Genomic DNA, 13094 nt, shown 5'->3' with positions numbered 1-13094 from the left:
AGATGAACATCTCAGCTATATCTCAAGGTGTCTCAGGAGATTTCCAGGTCATAAAAAATGTATAGAACTCTCTGTTGGCTTTTTTTTTTTTTTAATTGAAGCTTGGCATTTTCTTTGCTATAGTTTGGGTACTTCAAAAATCAACAGAGGCAAAACACATTGTAGATGAAAGATGGAAATAGAGACAGAGAAGAGAGCAAGAAAAAGAGTTAAAATAAAAACAGAACATAAAATATCCAACTGCCTGACTTTCCTGCTCTCACATAAATAATGGACAGCCAGTAACTAAGTAAGTTGCAGGGCTCAGCCAAGCCCAGGAGACTGGTGGACATGATCCTGCAAGTTTATTAGAACACAGAAACACAGCTGGAAGGAGACCTGGGAGGTCACTGAGTCGAGTCTGCTGCTATCTCAGGCAGTGTCTCTCTCGAGACCCCTACCAGGACCAATTTTTCTTGGCTAGGAAGATATGGAAATACCCCACCACAATTAAGGCTGTGATTTTGGACTTGCGCCACTGGGAATAAAAGCAAAATTTGGTCCCTTTGCTACACCACTGAACTCATTCAAGACACTCTCAGTTGCATACTTCATGAAATCTTTTTTCTAGCACTACCAGGAATTTCTAAGTTTTCCAGCAACCACTTCCACAGATCTGTCTTGAGGATAGCACACTGGCCTACAGGACTGCTGCCAACATTAATGAAGATCCTCCTGACATTCCCAAGAAATAGTATGTTGCCACTGTGCCAATTCCCATATTTCTGGATAGTTACTGGGAGGAAGGTCCAAAAGTAAATTTTCCAGCAAGAAAATATGCCCTCTGAAAATGCGCCCTCAGAAAGTTCCTTACAGCTTCCAAGAGTTTGGGTGGGATGCATCGCCCTTAACTACAGATGCCTGCCATACAGACATTTTCATTTCGATTAGTCTCAGGCTTATAGATGGTGGAGAAAGATGAGTGCTTTACAGTGGAATTTAGTTGCTTATCATTTTGTTTCCACTTTAAGATTAAACAAATCTTTCCCTGGTAATTCACTGACATCTCTTCAGCTTCTCTTCTCTCACTCAAGAAGGAGACTTGGTAGTGGATGGTGTAGAAGAAGACATATGCTTCCAAGCTGACTACTCAGGTGAGATAGATCCCAGCCTTGCTGTTGGGCATAACTTAAACCTTACTTGCATGTTTAAGCATCCAGCAGTTATTTTCCTTTCTACTACACACTCTTAATAGGAATTCAGGAGCTCTCTCTGCCACACCTGGGCCTTAGGGAGCCACCTTTTGCTTCTCAACACTGTTAACAATCCATCCGACTCCAGTTTACTTTATGACTACTTGTGCCTTTACGTCCTGTTAATTATTATTTACAGCCCTAAGCAGGTTTGCTAATACTGATCCCGTATTAGGTCATAATGACACCACATTAGCCAACACCATGATAATGATACCATAAGAATGATTGTAATGGTACCATATTAACTAATAATGATACCAGAATCTTCCAAAAAGGATGTGGGATTTAACCTCTTTATCACAGCCCACTAATTTGCAGCCTCCCATTGCTACAAGCTTTCTCATAACCAAAAAGAATGCACATCTGCAGGAGGAACAGCTCTGATTGACCGCAAAAGGCAAACGCTTACTTTGTAATAATGAAAATTTCTCCATTTGTTTGAGTAGGATGAGCCTGGGGGACACCCGCCAGTGGTAAAACCTGATAGATTTCATTAGTGCAACCACACATATATTTCAGAAAAAACATTTGAGGAGAATTTCAATACAGTATCTTAATTTTGCACTTCATCACTATGATTTAATTGCAAATGAGCACCTCTGTACATAAGTGCAGTAAGTATATGCAAGTTCAGTACCTGTTCAGCAACACAATGTCAAGTTCATTTATGTAATTTCGTAACACTCCCTTGTTTACCTTCAAAGTAACTTTTGGGTTTTTAAAAATGACAAACATTAAAGTGCATTGATTTTTCATTGTTTTGTGACTGGCATGCTTTCCGTATTTCTCCCTGGGCAAGCAAATAGGATAAATATGACAGTCAGTTCCAATGTCATTTAAAGTCACTTTCTGGGGAATTTCACTTTCAGATCTCACAGGCTAGCAGACTGCAATAAAATGGCAATTGTTCACATGCTTTCCTAATGCATATGATTGTTGAAGTGAAAGAAGTTAAACAAAACATAAACTGAAAGCCTGTTCATTCAAGTTCTTAGCTGGTGTGTAAAGTGAGAACAGCATCAAACCTTCTCATTACAGCAAAGACACAAAACCCGACTGACTGCATGTTTAGCTGATAGCAGATTTCCTCCATTGCCTGAGCATGATTCTGATTCCGCTAAGTGGAACTGGGAGTGCTCTGGCTGTGTTTGCCAACGAGCACCGGGCCTACTGGAATGGAACTGGGCCCTCACTGCGCCCTCTCCCCATCCGTGTGCACAGATGGCACCAGAGCACCACAACATGGCCTCAGTGATTCAACTCAGGCTGTGTAAAATAGTGTTTTTTACTGGACACTGCAGTATCTAGGGCACTCAAATGACATTGCTACTGGGCCCTTCCCTGTCTCCCAGACTAACAAAGTTCAGGTGAAGACCACTGCAGACATCTATGAAGTGCCTCTGGCCTGCTGTACTTCAGTTAAGGGGAAATGGTAAGGATCCCACATGCACAAGACACACTGACACCATACCACCAACTCAAACCCTCAGCCCTCAGCACAGGTCAGTGGCTGCAGCCTGCCCCGTGCCAACCACCAGCCAGGTGGCTGTACGTAGGTAGGGCTGTGGGTTTATCTAGGGATCTATAGGGGGTATCTAGCTGGACCTCTCTTTTTCAGTCAACATGAGAAGATACCTGGCATCAGTAAGGGAAAATGCCTTACTGTGTTAGTTCTGTGTTACACGGGGTTCACTGGTGAATCCTAAGGCACAGGTTAGGTGTGAGTTTAGCACCTAGTTTTGCATCTGGAAGGACTAAAGAGACATGCATACTCTGCTACACCAGAACAAAGTGTGCTGTTGGTGCTTCCAATAGTTTTAGTTATTAATTCTTCAGTGGGACTGTATTTTAGAGCTATATGCTAAGGCCAGATATTGGGTTTAAAACAGTGTTACCGACAAGGATGGAGGGGCTGCATCTTCTAGCATTTCATCCACGCAAGACATTATGATTAGCCCCATTTGTTTAGTTTAAGTTAGAAAAGGTTTCACCTGAGGTTTTCTGAGCTGAATTCTGATTCCAGGAAGCGAAGGAACTGGTCTCGTCCTACTGGGTCCTTCAGCACCTCATCCATGGAGAAACCCCATCTTTTCACACGCTGCTGACTAGGTTCTTTGCTGTTTGTAGAGAGAAGGGAAAAACAGATGGAATGTGCATTTCTGCCTGCTGTCCAAGCAGCTGCTGCTGTTTCTGCTAAGCAGCAAAGGGAAGAAGATTATCAGACAAGGAGATGGTGGTGGCTTTTTCCTCAAGATTTTGTAGAAATACAAGTTAGCAAATAACATACAAAAAGAAGCTATAAAGGTCATGGTTAATGCAATTGTATTATCTGGGTGCTGCTTATACGGCAAAACGAGAGAGACAGTGAATGATATTATTTTCAGTGACATTTTCTGTACGTTTCACATAAAGAACAATTTCTTCTATGTCGAAGCAGAAATTTGCCAGCAGTGCTCTCTGGGCCATTGGCGAGCTCCAGAGCATCTCCTTGTGCCCCACACAGCACTGGCTGGTCACTTGGAACTGGCTTCAGATTTTCAGTTGCACATTTGCATTAAAAAAGCAGTTTCACTAAGAAGCAGAGAGGACAAGAGTTCTAAAAATGATTACTGGTTTGTGGTCTTTTATTTTTGAGTGCCTCTGATTTTTGGATGCCTGAGTCTCCAAGACTAAAAACCACCCCTGTCCTCCCCTCCATGATAATCAGACACCATTTTGTGTCTCAGCTGGGACACTGAGATGTGGAGGCACCCAAAATGACTCACAACCTTTCTGCTACATTATTTCTTAATACAACCCCACTTACATAAGCTGTTGTTTGGACTGCCAGACATGTTGCAGAGATGCCTATGGGGAGAGGCAGTGCCTGGGAATCACAATGAGGATCCTACAAGACAGTCTGCATCAGAGTGCAATCTGGATTCACAAAGTGTTTGAAAGCTTCTGGTATGATGGCGTCATACTATGAGACAACCATTAAAACACAGCTCAGCTGCTCACATTTGTGACAGTGGAGCCATTGTAAACAGTATGTATCTATTAAACTGCATGTCTTGTCATGTCCACAGTGATTCCTAATCCTGGAGCCTTAAGGGACGGTGGCGATCTGTGCTGAAGACAAATAAGCCACAGGGGTAAATAAAATGCCCACTTTGATTTCCTCTCGGTATAAAGACTAAGCAACATTGATGGGCACGTTCTCACTCGAGGCACAGAGCGCCGGGGCTGACTCCTCCTCTCCTGCATGAGCCAGCCTGGACATGGGGACACGAGAGCCGCGCTGCTGCACAGCTACGCACCAGCCGAGTCCAGGGAATTTCCTGCTGAACACAGGGATGGATCAGCAGCTGCTCTGCTTGCCACTGCACAAACTGAAAAGGCCAAAGTGCTGTCTAAATCCGAAGGCTTTCCAAGGCATTTCCCCAGTGCCACGAAGGATAAACTGCAGTGGCACAGAGCTCTCCCTGCTCAGAAGCTGCCTTTGCCATCAGAAGGGAGAGGGGTTTTGTGCTCCTGAACGAGGGCTCTGCCCTCCTCACTAAGGAAACAGCCTTGCAGGCAGCACAAGGGCTACCACAGCTCCTGGGGACCATTTAATTATTCATGCAAGTTGTAACTAGATGCAGATGCATGGAGGTCTCTTACAATAGGAAATAAAATAGAAATATAGAGATGTTTGTTCTCCTGTCTCTCAACAATATATTTTCTCTTTTCATCAGCAGGAGAATCATCTTCCTTAACTCTGAAATCATAGCAGAAGCCAAGCATCTACTTTATAGTCCCACAAAGGTCATGACACCTGGTAAATTGTATTCCTCAGGGACACAAAAATATTTTCTGGGATTTCTGGCTACCTCAAAAGACCCAGAAGTAATGGATGCCTGGATTACCTTGTAGGTAGGGTTCCTCCAGAGAAGTATTTTGCTCGAGTTGTATCTGTTTCTAACCCTGCTAGGGAGGATGGAGAAAATGAGAGAAACTGACTAAAATTCAATATTTTGGATTTCCTTTTATGTGAAAGGAGGCATAAATTAGGGAACTGATTACCAACTTCTGTGACCTTCAGAGAAGCAGGTGACAACACCTTTCACATCCCAGATCACATGGGTTTTACACAGAGAAATAACTTGCCCTTTTCCGGGAACATTGATTCACTATGAATTGGTCCCTTAGGCTATCAGCATCTTAAAATTTACATTATTATTCAAGTACAGAGAGAATTAGATTTGGTATTTTCAAAGATTTGCTAAAAGGAGCTCCCAGTTCAGTTCAACAATGGCAGCTCAACAGCAGGAGAAGCTGCTGAGCACTTGCAGTAGCCAGCCAAAGGATGCGCGAGTGAGCAGCAAAGGTGATAGGGAGCATGGTGAATCATAGCATCTTGCTACACACCCAGAGCTCATCTTGCTTCAGGCTTATGCTAAAGGCCAAAGAAGCCATAAGCAAGCACTATCCTGAATCAAAGGAAACCAGGTAGTGCTTTTCACGTACGCTGTTCTCTTGCATGCTGCTGGACACAGAAACAGGTAGACCTTACCCACACTAACCCAATAGATTAGTTAGGCTTTGACAAACCTTAGGTTTCATCCAAGTCTGCTGTCATATAGCTGCTAGACATAGAAGCAGATGGGACAATTCCAGTCCTGCTACAAGGGCTGCAGATAGCTACTGATGGCAAGAGGCAGAGATGCTGGCTGGCTGGGTTTCTCTTGCAACAGCATCGCATGAGCAAAAGGTGATCTAAATCACAGCACTGTGGATGTTTTGTTTTTCGGAGAAACTCTCTGAGGTGCAAGGCATTGGAGGTCTTACACTCTTTCCTCCTCCTTTTCATCTCCTACACTACACACCATAACAGAGACAAGCCAGTTTGTTCACTAAGGTGAGGTGAGGTCCAAACTCACTTTGTCAAATCTATTACCGTTCTGACCTGCCAAGTCTCATACATTATGTGTGAGCTGCACTGATCTGGCTCCTGTGCCTAACCTACCTCTGTGCAGTGGGTAGGGCCTCTACTCCAACCCATCCTGTCCTGCCAGTGGCGTCTTGCATGGGGTCCCAGGACTGGGAGAGGACCTGACAGCTGGCTCTCAAGGGTCCCAGGAGGTGTGCTGGAACAAGTATCTCTGAGCAGTATTGTATATCTGTGGGCTCTCAGGGTTGAGTCCCTGCATGTCCTTGATGGGTATGAGAATACCCATTACCTGACTTACAGAGTAACGCACACCAAGTCACATGGAAGCGGAAGGGCTATATAATCCATTGAAGAAGTAATAGAGTATAAGCTTCTGTTTAAACTTGAGCTATGTGAGTATCTGGTGAAGTTACAGATGTCCAACTTCCTATCCTGTGGGAAGAGCATACAAATAAAGTTGCAAGACAACTTTAATATTACATAAAACTGCCAATTCTTACCTCATTTCAATGTCCCACAAGGCTGCATCATCACTTATCCAGGGATTGGAAGGCTCAGCAGGAGTTATAAAGGGGTCATATTCCACATACTGCTCTGTGTAGGCTATTAAACTGACATATTGAAAAAAATAAAAATCAGTGCCTGAATACTCAGTCACATATCAGAGCTATAGATTTTTTTCCCTTTTTTTGTGTGTTTTTTTTTTCCCTTGTTTGGATCATTCAGTTTCTCAGCACCCACAGGATTCCCTTTTCCCAAGGAGGGTGCATGCAAGGATTTCACCCACCATTTCACTACAGCATTTTCCTCAAGCTTGGCTCCGTCAAGATGCTGACAAGAAGCCTGATGTGGCAGCAACTGAATTGATATGTTAGGACTTTGTGCAGGGAGCAACGTGACTACGAAGAATGTGTCCTGCTCTTCATTTGTTGCATGCTGCTACTGCCTCTTGCCCTTTTGTTTTTTTGCAAAGACTTCTGCACCCACTTAAATTTATGCATTGTGAATAACTCAACAAAACAGTGTCACGCACTGTAGGTAAGAATACACATACACCTGTGAAGGATCACAGTCCTGAGTGTCAGATCTTCAGCCTATAGGTTGTTTTGTCATGTTGTTATACTATTTAGCATAAAAGCTCTATTGCAATATACTTCAATGGTAGTTTGCAATAATTAATTTAAACATGTAGTAAATTATATAGATATTGGAAAACCACCTAGCATTTACACTAGGTTTGCTTCGTGCCTAGTTAAATAAGAAATACAGGCTCTAATCCTAAGAGCTTCCTGGGAAAAAGGCTGTGCTTGCACAGGCGACTCAGGCATTCCACTGGGGTTGGGACCTGGGGGCAATTTTACAAAAGGTAGATGGCATACATGAAAGAATCAAAAGAAATTTGTCCTTGTCTACATGTGAAATACTCCGACGCACTTTTTCATTTTTCTGTCTCTGTCTGACAACTAATTAAATAAGTTAATTGAGTCTCACCATACTGAACAACTAATCTACTTTCACTGTGATTGTCCATGGTCACTTTACCTCTGGTCTTCCACATCTCAAAAAGGCAAGAGCACGAAAAGACCCTGTGAAACAAAGGGCCACAAAAGGCAGAAAGTTTCCCTGACCTGCTCTGCAGTAATTACTTCTTTTTGTTTGTCCTAGCTCGTATCATGAGGCATTAAAATCATACACTTTTGTAACCACAGCAGGTTCCCATTGCCCCTCAGGGCACTCAGGGCTGTCTCATCTCATTTCATTAATTACATTTCATGACTGCTGTGGGTCAAGGGTTGGAGGAGAGAGCAGCGTCCAATTTCAGAGAGCAGCAATTCCTGACACATCAATGAGAGAGAGGGTTGGTTTAAAAAAAAAAAAAAAACACAACAAAAAGGATCAGTCAGGAGGTATCTGCTGTGAAATTTTGAATTGCTCCTAATAAAATACACAGGCAACATCAGAGGTGCTAAGAAAAGTACCAGCAAAAATAAAAGGGGAAAAAAAAGCTACATTAAATGAAACAAGGGAGGATTTGCTGAACACATTTTGCTGATTCAGTATAATGACAGCAGCTGAATCATTGTCTCCTTGTCTAAACGAGGCTACAGTGGGAATCCTACGGGAAAGCATTTCTGCCAAAATGCAAACCTGGACTTTTGGCCTTTCAGGTGCTGCAATGTAATTCTGGCAGAAGAGATGGTGGTTAAGAGTTCGCTGAAGGGTGCAGAGCTTGCACGGGGAACCTGACAGCCTCGCAATCAGGGGGCCCTGCTGAGCCCTCACAATAATTTTGGGAAACTATGAGAGTTAACACGGATTTGTGACAGATTTTCAACTAGAGAGCTGAGATTACTTCCGGTAGGAAGATGCTCAGGTTTTCCCCAGCCATTTCTATAATGTCTCGTGTACTGGGATTGCATCAACACTACCTGATGCAGTCAAGGAAAATAGTAGGTAGAATTTATTCACAGTTTTGCTCAAGAGTTGTCAAATCTCATTGCCAAATCCTACAACTGACAGCATCCAGGTCTCCCAAGTGGGGAGAAAGGATGTGGAAGAAAGATAAACTGTTTCCCAGGTGCCTGGAGCAGGTGAGGGATGCCTCTGGCCCAAAAGCTGGGCCCAGCCTGAAAAGTGCCTTACTAGTAACAGCACCTCCTTATTCAACAGATCTGCTCATGGAGTGTGCATTCAATGTTTTACATGCAGCTTTCAGGCCACACAGGTTTCATTTCAGGCAACAGATCAACTTAGGCCGTCTGAACTCATTCTCCCACACCCATCCCCACCACTGCTGAGCCTCTTGACCCATCAGCCCATTCCCATCCCTTCCCTCCTGCTCCTTGACCATCCATCTCCAGGCTGCCCTCCCTGCTGCTTCTCATGCCAAGCCCTGCAACACTACAGCCTGGGACCCTCCAGCATCACTGCCACCCACAGCCACTGCATAAAGAGCCCTAAGCCCTTTCAGACCAGGACAATTGCTTTTTGTCCATTTTTATTGAAAACTAATAGATTTTTTTTTTTTTGTCATTGACATTTGTAAAGTCAGTATAACTTGAACAACAGGTTCAAGTTATATCGGTCCTGCTATGTGGACAGGACCTGATGTTCAGAAGTCAATGACTTTTAGTGAGTCCATCTTACTGAAAAAATACCTACCTAGAAAAAATTCAAGCAAAACACAACCACTTGTTTGCAAATTACCAGCCTGGAAATTATTAGTCTCCATATATTAAGGTCAATGTAAGTAAATTCAATACAAAAATTACATTTTTTGGTAAAGGAAAAATTTATCAGAACACAACCAGAAAGCCCAAAACATAAATATGAATGTGCTACATTCAATAGAAATAAATAGCGTATGCAGGATTTCAGGAAGCCTCTGAATATTTCCTTTTTAACTGGATAAATTTTCATTTAAATTGTTAAACTTTATGAGCTACTAGGAACTTACTGTTGAGCTTTTGCTATGTAATTTGCCTAGTGTAGTGTACACATCGTAATTACAGGAGCAGGCATGGCAGAGCACAAAATTTTATAGGGTAATCTCATTTTAATTTGTTTAAATAAAAAATCTTTTGTTATTTCTCCATAAGAAATCAGCCCTTATCACACCCATCATGTTCAAGACAGTTTTACTCTAAAAGCAGTTACTGAAAACCGTGCTGATCCCCATATTTGTATCAACGATTTTACTGCAAACGTGCAAAACTTACATCTATCTGAGTAAAGGAGCAGTCATTCTCAGGAAGCTAAATTTGAGCTTGTTCTTTACTTGTTCATAGTTTCCTATCAGGACTAAATTTTCTGCAAGCCAAATTGTGCCTTGATTTGCCTCTGTGAGAAATCTACTTCTATAAAACACTACCTTGGGAAGTCCAGATACAAACCTACTACTTTCCATAGGGTTTCATGTGAGTAAGTGAGAGCAGAAACTGGCCCTACAATCCCAGTAGGAATAAACTCCAATATGCATACGAACACCACACACAGCAAGATGCAAACACAGTACCAGTCTAACAGGAGATGAACATTCAGATTTAACCCACAAAGGAAAAATGGATGTTTTTAAACTGAAAGAGGAAAGACTTTTCTGTAAATGAGCTCTAGGCTTGTGAAGGAGTGGGAAACAAAAGCCCTGCAATGGTTCTTTCTTTTGTGAGTCATTTCTTTTGCTTTTTACAGTACAACAACATACTCATTTTTCACCCATTTTTTTCTGCCTTCAGTGGCAGAAGGGTGAATGCCAAGTGTCAGTGGTCAGCAGACAGGCAGTATGGTTGGGCAATGAGGGAAAAGGATTTGCTGCACAGAAATGGGACCAGCCTTTGTGTGTTCCGGCCCACTTGCTGTTTCTGGAAATGCCAGTTTTGAGATGAGGAAGTAATGGGAAATAATGAAAATAGCAACACTTACCTTTCTGCTACTTTGGACATCTTTAAACAATGCCTGTCTATCTGCAGATTCAGAAAAGTTATCTGAGGAGAGAGATGACAAGGACATTAAGAATCCAGGAGCTCCACAGCATGCATTGATCATATCCCAACATGCTATTGATTTCTCATTCCAAAGAGCTTGAAAGTAACTCAGAAAGAAATGAGACCCTTCCCTAGGTAGTAGAAGCAGCTTATTAGCTGCTTCCATGAGGAGGCTCCATTTCATGTGGCAAAGTCCCTAAGGGGAGCTTCCCAAGAAATATTTAAAAGTAGGAAAGGCACATAGCTGGGGCTGAGGTTCCTAGATAACTCAGGGTGCAATGTGATCCTCATTTTATACGAGACACTTTCATCTCTCTAACCAAGAAAGTCATGGTTTTACAGTACACCTGTACTGTGCTATAAACTAGCTCTTCACAATGCTCTGCAGCCTACATTGCCTACAATGGAAAAAGCTCAAGAAATGTAGTGTTCAGACTTAGTTCAGAAGATGACCCTAAAACTGGCAGCCTAAGAAACACGTCTAACGCTGCCTTTACTAAAATGCTGACCCATCGAACCTTGTCCATAGTTCAGTGAGTGCTGTTTGCTTCAGTAAAGCAATTTTGAGGAAGAGCTCCCTGAGCAGGGGCAAGAACACACAAGTTGGCTGGCCGTTCCTCAGAGTGATTCTCAGTTTTCATTCTTCACAGCGATTTTTCCCAGTTCCCCAAAAGCTTTGACTGTACAGCCTGTAACAGCCACACACTGAAAGATGCTTTACCTTGGCCACCCCCAGCCTGTGCTTCGGGCACGCTGTTTTCTTCCCTAGCCTTTGTCAATGTCCACTTTTCTGACATCCTCAGTGATCTGGAAATGAATCTCTCTACTCGCCCACAGACAGAGTAATACTAGAGTCAAAGGTCAGTGCTGCCCACAACATGTATCATCACATCACTGCACAATTAATATGCATCTTTAAATACTTACTGCTTTACATAAAGCACATGAAGATCAAGCACAGTTAAAAAAAAAAACCAATTGGTTTTACTGATTTCTCAATAACATTAATGCTCCATCCCCCCGATAACAGTTGTCTGACTTTTCTAGATGCACTCAGTCTCAAGAGAGTTGCCACATAGCCATCTTCTTACCTGTTTCCGGAAATCCTCTTTCGTAGTTTTGCGTACAGGTTGGGAGGGCATGTGTACGGGGCTTTGGGGCTGAGACTCCTCTGTAACCCCATACACTGACTGCAGGGAACCAGTAAACAGAAGAGATTATGGCCTTTTTCCCTGTTATGCAATGAGGAGAATTGCAGTACGCAAAACAGTAAGATAACAAGCCAACAATTTCCTACTGTTTATTTTCATGCAGGTCAACAATCATTCAGCCTGGAGCAAAACTGACAGATCTGACTGCGCTGCAGATGCCTGCACTTGGGACATCTGCAGGCATGCCAGCGGGATGCTTGGGGCTTCCTGCACAGCCTGCTTTCCAGCAAAACTCTCTCACCTGAGACCTTCCCATTATGTGTGAGGTGGCTGCTCAGTGCTACTGCAACCTATAGGTCTGTTTCACAGTAAGTAGAGAAAGATTTATCTTAAATATTAAGATGCAGATGATAATTTTTAGGAGCTCTGAGGGCTGCACCTGCCAATATTTGCAGGATGAAACCAGGGAATGATCACTGTGGTGAAGCGAGTGGAGAAAGAAAGCACTAGAACACAATCATAGGGCATTTTCTTCCATTTGGTTGAATTTCTTGTCATAAAACTACTACACATCTGGGTAACCTACAGACTGACTTGTAGCCATTTGTTTCCTGGACAGAGACTTGCACTGAAAGTAATACCAACTACCCCGTCATTCAGTATGTCTGCTTTTTATTTAATGTTCAAAAGAGACGTGAATAGCTCTTCTGCAACTTAACTACCAAAGCAAGTTAGGAATCTGGTGTCACCTCCAGAACCAATATATACATACAAGAGCTAAGACTTGCTGGAAATCAAAGGCACCCAAGCTGCTAATGTTCAAGCCTTTGAAATGATTAAGACAGGTAAACAGCTCTGAAAAACCTGTGCCCAAATAACTTCTGAAAAATGGTACCTAGGCATTTTGCCAATTGATTTTAGTTTTATGGGAGTGCAAAGCCAGCAGACATTTGGGGCACAGAACTTCTTATACCCTTCTCAGCTTTGCCAGTCACTTGGTCTGTACCTCTCTGTTGGTAAAACTGCAATAGTAAATTCACCAATTAGATCAAAAATGAACTGATGCTTGCAAACCACTTTTCGTTTCTACTATGGAAATCTGATATACTATAGGTGTCAAGTGTGATTTACATTAAAAATAAAGAAAACCAGAAACTCAAACTGACCTTTTTAACCTTCTGTGGGTTTTTCATACGACGACACTTTCTAATGTCCATTTCTGTGGTGTTTACACAACCTGGCTGAAAAGAGACGGTTAAAAAAAGATGGTTATCATATTACGTTTTTGTGTTTACAATCTACATGCTACCTT

General features: G+C 42.5%; 1 protein-coding gene across 1 annotated transcript in view; it reads right to left on the bottom strand.

The window, feature by feature from the left end:
* RGS6 (regulator of G protein signaling 6) overlaps window positions 1-13094 on the bottom strand; it is a 238022-nt gene that overhangs the window by 18221 nt on the left and 206707 nt on the right. The window contains exons 10-14 of the mRNA XM_035539120.2: window positions 12949-13023; window positions 11723-11821; window positions 10570-10631; window positions 6651-6761; window positions 3227-3352 (exon numbers count right to left, since the gene is read on the bottom strand). Coding sequence (XP_035395013.2) covers window positions 3227-3352; window positions 6651-6761; window positions 10570-10631; window positions 11723-11821; window positions 12949-13023 — 473 coding nt within the window. The remainder of the gene's footprint in view (window positions 1-3226; window positions 3353-6650; window positions 6762-10569; window positions 10632-11722; window positions 11822-12948; window positions 13024-13094) is intronic.

The sequence above is a fragment of the Cygnus atratus genome, chromosome 5 (assembly GCF_013377495.2).
Source record: "Cygnus atratus isolate AKBS03 ecotype Queensland, Australia chromosome 5, CAtr_DNAZoo_HiC_assembly, whole genome shotgun sequence".
NCBI classification, from domain to species: domain Eukaryota; kingdom Metazoa; phylum Chordata; class Aves; order Anseriformes; family Anatidae; genus Cygnus; species Cygnus atratus.
The sequence above is the reverse complement of the archived record's forward strand: the minus strand, read 5'-3'. Positions and strand labels throughout refer to the sequence as shown.